Source organism: Arachis ipaensis, chromosome B3 (genome assembly GCF_059453495.1).
Source record: "Arachis ipaensis isolate K30076 ecotype BB chromosome B3, ASM5945349v1, whole genome shotgun sequence".
Lineage (NCBI taxonomy): Eukaryota > Viridiplantae > Streptophyta > Magnoliopsida > Fabales > Fabaceae > Arachis > Arachis ipaensis.
The window spans coordinates 101,561,346-101,573,258 of NC_142438.1; the positions used below are offsets into that span (position 1 = coordinate 101,561,346).

The following is an 11,913-nucleotide window of genomic DNA, read 5'->3' on the forward strand; positions in this document are numbered from 1 at the left end:
GTAGCCATTGACAATGGTGATGTATCACATAAAGCCAGCCATGGAAAGGAGTAAGACTGATTGGATGAAGATAGCATGAAAGCAGAGGTTCAGAGGAACGAAAGTATCTCTATTCGCTTATCTGAAATTCTCACCAGTGATTTACATAAGTATTTCTATCCCTATTTTATTAATTATTTTCGAAAACCCCATTACTATTTTATAAGGTGACCATAGCTTGCTTCATACCAACAATCTCCGTGGGATTCGACCCTTACTCACGTAAGGTATTACTTGGACGACCCAGTGCACTTGCTGGTTAGTTGTGCGAAGTTGTGAACCATGGTATTGGCATCATGTTTTTGGCGCCATTACCAGGGAAAGAAAGAGCGATGAATTTTACATAATTAAAATGTAATCACAATTTCTGCGCACCACTACCCCATGATGGAGCATAATGTTAATTAGATTTTTCATCTGCATCAGAAATAAAAATTGTATACATTAATTCAATGACCATGGTCACAACCCAAAAATCAACAGATTGCATTTTATGGATGGTAAAAAAAAACTTTTTCCGGTTTCATTAGGCAAAAACAAAGCATGTTTAAAACCCATATCCTAACAGAACAATATATGAAACCCTAAACCTTTATCAACAATGAAAACACCCCACCACAAACAAACAAAAAGCCAACTAAACCCTTGAAAACCAAGCTATGATTGTCGAAAAAAAAAAAGAAGGGCACTGTGTACTCACCTCAATAACAACAACAATGGTGCTTCCTCAATAACGGCACTGTGAACTCCATGGAGACACTAGCAGTCCCACAAAACTGTTGAACTCGCAAACCCTAAACCACCGCACTAAGCCTTCACCATTGTCAGAGGAAGAGGGAGTCTAAGTGTTTCGGTGTTGGAGAAAAGAAGGAGAAGATTGTGAGTGATCAAAACCTATATAGCTCTAATCTTTTGTTTTCTTCATTCATGTAAAACGATGACGTTTTACTTTCCTTAGGCGCCAAAACTCTAAACGACACCATATGAAACATCTACCGTGGCAGCCACTTGCCAGATCAGCACTCCGATTTGCTGACTCAGGCCGAAAATAGACTTCGAAATTTTTATGGTGCCCGGAGTTCAATTTCAAAGACCGAAATGATGCAATTGAAAACTTATGGGTGAAATTAGTACAAGAGCCCAATCTTAAAGACCATTTTAAAGATTTAGTCCTAAATTATTAGACTAGTTATTCTACCGATTCACCAACAGATTTGGTTTTTGCAACCTTGCCTTTATTTAAACATGTCATTTACCAACCCTATACAATTATTATTTCAGAAAATAGACTCACTTTTTTTCCACACTTTCTTAATTGCTAATTGTTAGTAGTTCGAGATAGTGTGAATGCGCGATTGTGAAATTACCATGGCCCTTTCCAGTTTCCAATATCTAATCTTTTTCTCATAACACCATGTGTTGTGTTTCGTGTTTTCTTTTTTCCCATCAAACCTCTCACGGTCTCACCTTAAATGATTATATCATATATCATTTCATTATTTCATTTCACATAATGCTCTCCCTCTCACCGTAACCACACACATTCCACTAAGGATGAATAGACCCACTCCCCCTTCCAGAACTCACCAACCACCACCACCGCCACCGCCACGACAATATCAGCCGCCACCCCGACGATATCAACCACCCCCACCTACGACACCGAGATACCAACCACCGCCACGACAACAACCACCACCACTACAACAACAACCACCAGCAGCACCACCACCACCACTACATGTTACGGCGGAGGAAAGAGGGGCACCTATCATTGCCACCAAGGCAAAGAGACCACGGCCACCGTCAGGGCGCACCAACTTGGCTTCCTGCGTCGTTGCCACCATCTTCCTAATCTTCATCATCATCGTCATCCTCATCGTCTACTTCACCGTCTTCAAGCCACAGGACCCAAAGATCGCCGTCAGCGCCGTCCAGCTTCCGTCTTTTTCCGTCGTTAACGGCACCGTCAACTTCACGTTCTCCCAGTACGCATCCGTCAGAAACCCTAACCCCGCGGTGTTCTCTCACTACGACAGCTCCCTACAGCTTCTCTACTCAGGCACCCAGGTGGGCTTCATGTTCATCCCCGCCGGCGAGATCGACGCCGGGAGGACAAAGTACATGGCGGCGACGTTCTCCGTGCAGTCGTTCCCTCTGGCGGCGCCGCCTGTGGCGGTGACGGGGATGCCGACAGTGATGAACGGTGGAGGAGTTGGGTTCAACTACGGGATGAGAGTGCAGCCAACGATGGAGATCGAGTCGAAGTTGGAAATGGCGGGGCGCGTGAGGGTTCTACACTTCTTCAGCCACCGCGTGCAGGCCACTGCCGGTTGCAGGGTCGCCATTGCCGTCACCGACGGATCTGTCTTGGGTTTTCACTGCTAATAACTTGTTCTTAATTTTTCACCATCTTATTGATTTTCTGTTTTTTGGGTAATTTTTAGAATTTAGTTGTAGGTATTTGATATTTTTAATATTACTATTAAATCTTTGTGTTGCTAGTAAGTAATTGCTAGCGAAAATGGACGACGATGAAGATGATAGGTGGGGGAATTACTAATTTGATTTTGTGAAATGTGAAGTTGTATGTATAAGTAGCGCAGGTATGAGTCAAAAATCAAAATGTAAAGATCGGTTTTCATTTTTGAGCTTTTTTAAATTGAATGCATAGTTTCCCTTTTTTTGTTTTGTTTACTTCAACTACTTGAATTGGATGAATCGATGGAGTCTTGAGTCTCAATTTCTCATTGTGGCGTTAAGAAATGTTCTAATCCTTTCTTTAGATATTGTCACTATCTGTTTTTCTCTCTCTCTTCATGGATAACTGTGTACATGTGGGCCCAGCTGTGAGGAGTGGTTATGTTGCTTTATTGAGACAAGTCAAAAGTGAAGTAAGAGGAGCCTGAAAGTGGAGGGAGAATGATGAGTTTGAAAGGAAAGATGGAGGGAGTGAAGCTTTTGGGAATTTTTGTGAGGTTAATTAATTGTAGGTTAAGCAAACTAGCGGGGGGTGTGTGTTTGTTTGGACTGTAGGTTAAGCAAAGTTGGATGCCATATATTTCATTTGAATAAGTGAAAATTCACTTTATAGATGTCTTTAACTCTTTATACAACATTTTTATGATTTAGTAAATTTAACTAAATTATTACCTAATGGTTTTTAGTAAAAAATACTTTAGAATAAAAATATAGAGTAGGAAAAAAAGTAGGGGTGAATTAGAAAAAGTTGGGATTGTATTTTTTCAAAATTTTATCATTTGAGAAGAATAAAATATGATTTTTTATTATATATTTTATTGGTTTGATCAAGAAAATACACGAGAAGAGAAAATATTAAAGAGGTAAGGATAGAAAAAAATTTAAGTGTACTGATCAGAGTTTTTTAATATATATTATATATTTTTTATAATTAAAATTTTTTAATATATATTATATATATTTTTTATAATTCAGATCAACGGTTAAATAATTAAAATATTGATATTTTCGGTATACTTAAAACTCTTCTTATCTTTTATTTTCTCACTTTATTCCGAAAAAGTCATATTAATTGACTTAATTTATCACGTTCGGATGAGATGTTGAAAGGAATCCAATCAATCAAGTCACTGGAAAGTGAGAAAGAGGGCCGTCCTCTTTGGGATTGTGTATAGTATGGGCCCGTTATTCCTATAGAGATCGTGAAATACGCCTTCTTTGGTTTTATCTCTTACTAATTATTGATCCCAAGGGAGAATTCTTTTTACTGGTGTAAATAGTTTTAAGTTCAAGTAAATCTTATCTTAAAAACATCCGACGATGGTTGTTAAACAAGTATTTTGGTTGAGTGTCTAGAATATTTCTTAAAGAGCCATGACAAAATAGAGAATTTGATGTATTTAATGTATTTAAATACGTTAGCTATATTTAATTCCTCATTAGATTTTTTGACGAGGGAGAAAGTATTATTTTTTTATAATTAATTTCTATATACAAGTCATTTAAATAAATAAGTTCAAATAAGTAGTTTTGATCTAATTCAGCTGCATCAACTCTAATTCCTTCACTGTTCTAATTGAATTTGAAAAATATTTCTTATAAAATTTGACTCGAAAAGCGTTCAAATTATCACAGTATTGCCTTACTGCAGTAAATGACGAGTTTCTTGCCATCAGAATTGGACTTTTCTTATTAATTGATATGTGGCAAACACCACATACTAGTTTTCAGGCATGTGTTGAGCTTGTAGAGCTCTCTTCATAGCCTGAAATCAATTGTTTGCCTCTGTAGGGTTGTCGTACCCCTAAAGATTGGTGGATTCATTTTCAGGAAAGTGGCTAAGATCATCAGTACTCCGTTGAGTCCATTTTCCTCCATTACTGTTCCCATTTTGGGTCTGTTGTCCCAAAATCTCAGCTGTGACCTACATAGCAGCAGCCATATTCTCTAACGCAGCCATAAAGTTCACTGGGTTGTTGCCGGTCGATTCTGGTTCCGCATTACCTCTCTGATCTAGCCCTCGTCCTCGTCCGCATCCACGAGACGCCATTCGGGTCCTGTTTACACCAAACAATTGATATCAAGGTGATCAGTTTTAATATCTCAAGTCTAGTATTTCAAAGTCCCAAAAGTATGCTCATGAACATGCTATATTTATCAAGCAGATATCATAAATAGTATATACACACAACCTAGAGTATGCTTAGAAGCATAATTAGTCCATCCCTCAGGCTCTACAAGAATGAATTTCTCTGATATCATAATGTAACACCTACCACACAGAGTTTTATGCTTAAGTTATAAATCAGAGATGGTGAGGCGTTACGACGTCTAAAAGCAAAAAAAGTACATATATTTGAAGGATAATTTAACTAGGAGCTTTGAAAAAAATAGGTACAAGCAAGAATCTGCGTTACACTCAAAAAACGTTAAAAGTAGAAAGCGTATGTAAATTCCAGGTAATTAGTAAATAATTAACTAATAAATTAATTATTAATCAACGAAAGTAAGAAATCAAGTTTTATAGTTTAATGAAGTAGAAGTAATTAAAATATGAATTTTGATACTAATTTTAAAAGTTTTGGCCCAAAATTGAGCCGAACAGACCAAACCGATTGAACCGAATCCAAACCAGGCCCAAGGCCCAACCCATTCACCTCATTTAATTGACTTTGGCCTCCTTTTCCCTTTCCATCCTCCATTTACGCTGGGAAGAAGCAAGCTAAAAAACCCTTAGCATAACCCACTTCCAATTTTCAATTCCATGTAACTTTTAATCTGGAGCTTCGATTGACAAGTCGTCAGCGACCACGCGTTCGTATCGAAATTCTCTACATAGCCCACTAACGAATTTGGTAAGAAATTCAATCTTTCTCACCTAGATCTTCCCTCTTTAGTTTCGAATATATATGGGGTTTGGAATTGAGGATTTTGCGATTTTGATGTTTTAGGATTGAATTAGCTTGTAGAAATTGTTGGGTCTTGTTCATTTGAGTTGTGGGTAAGGTAAAGAACTCTTATTTTTTGGTGAATTTCCAATTTAGTAAACTCTATGATGATTATAGTGATATTGTGCGAATTAGATTGTGTTCTTGTTGATTTGGAGTTCAATTGGGCAGTTTGGAACGAAATTCGGGTGATTAAGCTTAAGGAATTGATGTTTGGAAGTTTGGAGCTTGTGAAAGGAGAGATTTTTGAGGTGTTCCGAGTTTAAGGAAAATCGGCTAAGGTATGATTTTGGTTTCTCGTAGATAAAATATAATGTAATGTGAAAACTTAGGCTAGAAGATCATAAGATAGGAATGAACTGAATGAGTTATTGATGGATTATGTATATGCTATGTGATGTGTGTATAAAGGATAAATGAATTTGTATGTGTTGGATTATGACTTTGATGAGTATAAAATAAACATGATTGTTGATGTGTTGAGAATTGATGGTGAGTTTGTGAAATTGAATTGAATGGATTGGTTGAGAGATGCATGATTCAATTTTATAAACGGTTTGTTATTGGAGTTGGTTGGTTTTGGAAAAAAGGATTTAATATTATAATTGGTTTAATTTTGAAATGATTTGATACTAGGAATGATTTGAATGACTGAGAGATATTTGGTTTGATGGTTAGTGATGTGTGGAAAACGATCTAACACGAAACTCACCGGGATTGAAGGATTGAGCAATTTTAGTTTAGTGGTTGATTTAGTCAAGCGAATCAAGTATTGGTTGAGTTGTTTGCAATTGGCAGAAACTAAATTGCTTGAAATGTAAAGGGAGAGGGGTAAAATGCAGTAAATTAAAGAGCAGGAAAGTAAAGAAGCAGAATCTTAAAGAACAAGTAAGGTAAATTGCAGAAACATACATTGCAAGAAATGTAAATAACCGAAGCTTAAAGTGCAAGAAATGTAAATTGCTTGAATCATAAAAGGAATTGGGAATTGGGATTGCAGAATTTAAACAAGCAAAAGTAAATTGCAATAAACAGAAGAGTAGAGGATGAATTGAATTGAAGTAGATCTCAATAGAAAAGTGAAAATGCTTGAAGAGTGTAAAAATAGAGAATGACTTGTGCTTAATTTGCAGCAATGTAAAAGATGGTTGAAGATCTCAGGGGTGGAAGAGACTAGATAACAAGTCTAGATCTCAAATCCTTCCTTGATCTAACAAGTACAATTGCAACGGAAGTAAAGAAAAGTAAATTGCAGAAAGAGTAGAAGAATGAAATAGTAAACAGAATTTGAATTTCAATTCTACAAAAAAAGTAAACAAGAGATCTCAAGGTGAGATTGAAACAGAAGTTCTTCAATTCTTCACCCAAGATCCAAAGCAAGAAAAGTAAAGAGTGCTCAAGCAAGAACAAGGAAGAAGAGAGATCAATTCCCCTTCCCAATTCTCTAAGATCTAAATTCAAAAGTAAAAGCTCCAAATGATAAAAAATGAAAGTTCAAAGAAAAATCAAAGTAAAGTCTAGAGGTTTTTCAATTACATCAAACTAGCTCCTATTTATACACTTTCTATTCTTGGATTTTAGAATTTGGATGGGCTTTTAATTTGGTGAAGAAATGAATTAAGTTGGATTTTTAATTGAATTTTCAGCCCATGGAGAATTTGCTTCCAGGAGGATGCTCAGCTCAAGTGGGGAGCTGAGCATTGAAGCTTTGTGTGGGGATCCTTTGTAGCGTGCAATGTTTGGAGAAGCATTAGGGGAATGCTCCGCTCATGTGGGGAGCGGAGCATTGGCTTGTGTGTGTCTTGCGCTGGTCCCTTGAAATATTTTATGTGCCAAGTCTTGGACATCATCAAGGTAGCGCTCAAGTGGTGCAACTTCCTTGCTTTGTTAAGTGTTGAGTTCGAATCCTGGATGATGCATTTGGCCATTTTTGGCTTATTTCCTCTTGTGATTAGCGCTCCCTCAACCCCCTTTGGTCAAACAATTTCCTTGAATTTATTTGGATGCATGCCCGATAATCATATTGTGCTCAGCTCACTTTTGCCTTGGTTCCTTGAGAGAAAATGTAGCGCTCCCTTGGTGAGCATGGTGCTCTTGGAGTGAGCTTCATGGTTTTCCTTCATTGTTGAGCCACACTTCTTCCTTCCTTGGCCACACTTTTTCTTCCTTGGGCCACGCTTCTTAGGCCACGCTTTCTTCTTTCTTCTTTTCTTCACCTACAATTAATCAAAACAACCAATCAAAGTATCACCAAATCCACAAGGTTTATAAATCATAAAAAATCAATGAAATTTAGCCTAAACCTCATGATTTAGCATCAATTAAATGGTGGTTGTTTGATTTAAAGAAGTCATGTATTTCCATTCCAAATTACTTACTTAGAATGCAAGAAAGTGTATAAAACCTAATAAAAACAAAGAAAAAGGCTAGTGAAACTAGGCTAAGATGACTTGTCATCACAACACCAAACTTAAACTTACTTGTCCCCAAGCAAGAAAAGAATTATGTTCAAATGTTCTTTCAATCAGGATGGATTGAAGAATAACTTGTAATTTCCTGTGAGTGAAGTGATTAAGTGACAGTGGGGTGAACTCTAAATTATATGCTCATGAAAGGGCTCCAGTGCTTACTAGTCCCTACATCTTGGAAGTCCTAGGTCTTAGAACTTTCATCCAAATGATATCATGAAGATCTCTCTATAGGTAATCACCTTGAAGCAGCTTATGATTTGTGTTTTGGCTTTGACTCTAAGTGTCATGTCTCAAAGCGGCTCTTTAGATAAGCTTTCAATCAATACTCCTAAACCAGTTGGTTTTAAGGTATTAGGTGTTGAAGCGCCCCTTAGGATTTACTTGCTCAAGCCTCTCTCTTTGACACAATTCGACCACAAGCATTTACTAGGATAATAACTCTTTGAGTTCTTGTTTCTTTCTTCTTTTCTGCCTAGTAATTGATGCTCAGAGCCTTGGGCCATTTTCTCTTTGTTTTTATATCTTCTTTATTTTCTTTTGTCTGCTGCTTTTTGGATCAATAAATGTTTGAGAATCTTCACAATATTTCTTTGAACTCTATGTCCTGCCTATGAGCTCCCATGTAAGTTTTCATAAGCATGCAACCTCAATACATAATTATACAACTAGAACCACCACTTCTCCTAATCTTTTGCTTGCCTCAAAATTGTTTAATTCCTCAATCCTTCTTTTCAAAGAACTGTCATGTGGTGCATTTTTGGGACATTGAGTGCAAGCAAGTTTGGGGAGTATAGGGTTGTGACTATTCAAGCATCTCAATTATTGAATTACAGAAAAACTATACTATGCAGACAGACTGGGATACTATATCACTCTTAATCATAACAGTGTCTAATGTAAAATAATCACTTAACAACACAACCTTTTGGAGTTTACTTGCTTTCCTCCTTCTCATCATCATCATTGCTGGTTTTAGTATTCCTCTTTCATTTCTTTGGGTGATGATGCTTAATCTTTCCAAAAGCTTGTATTACATTCTGCAATGATTTTGAAAGTTGCTTGTTCCCAAGCACTTGAATAATGGTCAGCGTGCATGAATTATTTGTGGGCTTTTGAACTTACTTTGGTGTGAGAACACCAAACTTAGTACCTTGCCAATGGTTCTCATGCATCAAATTAACCATGTGTGAAACTCTTTTTCTTTTTTTAAAAGCAATAAAACTGAAAACTAAGAAACAGCAAAATAGTTAATTAGTTTATCTAAATGCTTGAAGCTAGCATTATGCAGAAGGTGAGAATATATTTTATGATGGGATTTTGGTGGAACACCAAACTTAGAATCCTTCATTCTCCCTTAAATTATTTTGGTGTGCAACACCAAACTTAGCTTCTTGCAATATAGATAAAACTAATTAACCTTTTTATTGAAATAGCTATGAAAAGAAAGTTACCTCAGGTTGGGTTGCCTCCCAACAAGCACTTCTTTATTGTCATTAGCTTGACATCCTCCATTCTGTTGATCATGGGAGTTGAAAATCCTGTTGCCTTTGGTTTCTTCCTCTCACTATGGGCTTCCTTTCCTCTGTTTCTTCTTGTGGAATTTTTCTGATGCTTTTCTTGGATGATTGATTCCTTTCCCGTAGCCTTCTCACTTTCCTCCATGACTGCTTTCCCTTTTTTCAACCTAACAGATTTTTTGCTGTTCTTTAGGTCGTCTTCAGTGGCCCTGAGAGACATATTTACCATCCGCTCGCTTGTTTCTGCAAGGTGCTTAGCCAGTTGTTCCATTTGCCTCTCAATTTTTTTGAGTGAGGCTTCTTGGTTTCTGCTTATCATTTCTTGATTTTTCCTTGCTTCTTCCTGCTCTATTATTGCCATCTCTTGAGCTTTCACGAATCTCTCCATCATCATTTCTAGAATATAGATTCTTTAAAAGTTTAGAATTGGTCGTGGTTGTGTCAACTGTGATGGTTGATGAGAGTCATTTTGGGCGAGTTGTGAGGTAAGATGGAGTTGGAAGTGTGTGCATTGGGGTGGTGCGTGATGGTTGTTGTTGTGAGGGTGGTTTTTATGCTGGTTTTTGAAGTTGGGGTTGTTGCAGTTGAAGTCCATTGGTCTTTGATTTTGGTGTTTGACCCCCCTCCAATTGGAATGAGTTCTCCAGGGTGGGCTCTACACATCATTCTGAGACTTATGTTGGAACATGCTAGAGGAATTGTTTGGAGAGTGTGATTGCTCATAACTTTGTTGCTCATGGTTAATTGCTCCAAAACCTTGTTCAAGTTGATTCCAACCGTATGAGTTTTGAGTTAGGTTGTATGCATGTACTACAGCAATTCGCAGCTCATTGATTTTTCTGACCATCATATCTAGGTGTTGTAGAGTCTACTGATGCATCTGCTTGTTTTGGTTCATGACTGCACGGACACCTTCAATTTCCTTCTCTTGTGTGAATGGTTGCACTTCTGCCTCTGGTTTAACAATTCCCTGAGGTGGTTTCAACTTGGCTAGGAATTCATTCATTAGTTCTTCCCATCCGATGATGCTTCCTTGTGAGAAAGCTTCAAACCATTGAGCAACGTCGTTTATGGTGATGAGTGGGTGCTTCAAGTTATGGGTTGCATTATCATCTAAGGTGGGGACATTACTCCCATGATTACTGGAATTCGTTGAGTTCCCCTCCATGATCTGCACAATCACAAACGGTCCAAATGAAGATAGAGTATATTCATGCCAAGATGTGGTTAAAAGATTAGTTGACACAATGCATCAAACAGTTGACAGGCTTGAAAAATCAATAGAAGAAAATTGCTTCCCTTGTATATTCAGCAGGCAATATCATAAGATTCACACAAAACCAGAGAAACCAGAAGAACTCCACTCTATTTCTAAAGTGGGATTTTAGTTAGCTTAAGCAAAAATTCAAACAGTTAGTGTGTTAGTCAAAAATTAAAGAAATAGAAAAGAAAAAGTGCTTGATCTAGATCTTCACTTCACTTAATCATTGTCAATCTAATTCAATCCCCAGCAACGGCGCCAAAAACTTGATGTGTGGAAAACGATCCAACACGAAACTCATCGGCAAGTGTACCGGGTCGCATCAAGTAATAATAACTCACATAAGTGAGGTCGATCCCACAGGGATTGAAGGATTGAGCAATTTTAGTTTAGTGGTTGATTTAGTCAAGCGAATCAAGTATTGGTTGAGTTGTTTGCAATTGGCAGAAACTAAATTGCTTGAAATGTAAAGGGAGAGGGGTAAAATGCAGTAAATTAAAGAGCAGGAAAGTAAAGAAGCAGAATCTTAAAGAACAAGTAAGGTAAATTGTAGAAACTTAGATTGCAAGAAATGTAAATAACTGAAGCTTAAAGTGCAAGAAATGTAAATTGCTTGAATCATAAAAGGAATTGGGAATTGGGATTGCAGAATTTAAACAAGCAAAAGTAAATTGCAATAAACAGAAGAGTAGAGGATGAATTGAATTGAATTAGATCTCAACAGAAAAGTGAAAATGCTTGAAGAGTGTGAAAACAGAGAATGACTTGTGCTTAATTTGCAGCAATGTAAAAGATGGTTGAAGATCTCAGGGGTGGAAGAGACTAGATAACAAGTCTATATCTCAAATCCTTCCTTGATCCAACAAGTACAATTGCAACGGAAGTAAAGAAAAGTAAATTGCAGAAAGAGTAGAAGAATGAAATAGTAAACAGAATTTGAATTTCAATTCTGCAGAAAAAGTAAACAAGAGATCTCAAGGTGAGATTGAAACAGAAGTTCTTCAATTCTTCACCCAAGATCCAAAGCAAGAAAAGTAAAGAGTGCTCAAGCAAGAACAAGGAAGAAGAGAGATCAATTCCCCTTCCCAATTCTCTAAGATCTAAATTCAAAAGTAAAAGCTCCAAATGAAAAAAAATGAAAGTTCAAAGAAAAATCAAAGTAAAGTCTAGAGGTTTTTCAATTACATCAAACTAGC

General features: G+C 37.1%; 1 protein-coding gene across 1 annotated transcript; it reads left to right on the plus strand.

The window, feature by feature from the left end:
- Positions 1–1,265: 1,265 nt before the first annotated feature.
- LOC107630695 (uncharacterized) lies at positions 1,266–2,731 on the plus strand. The gene has a single exon (XM_016333899.3). It carries the CDS (start codon positions 1,594–1,596, stop codon positions 2,425–2,427), a length of 834 nt encoding a protein of 277 aa, XP_016189385.1. The 5' UTR covers positions 1,266–1,593; the 3' UTR covers positions 2,428–2,731.
- Positions 2,732–11,913: the final 9,182 nt, after the last annotated feature.

Bases quoted from the DNA above. Each gene is read 5' to 3' on its own strand.
- LOC107630695 (XM_016333899.3), top strand. From the start codon at position 1,594: ATGAATAGACCCACTCCCCCTTCCAGAACTCACCAACCACCACCACCG.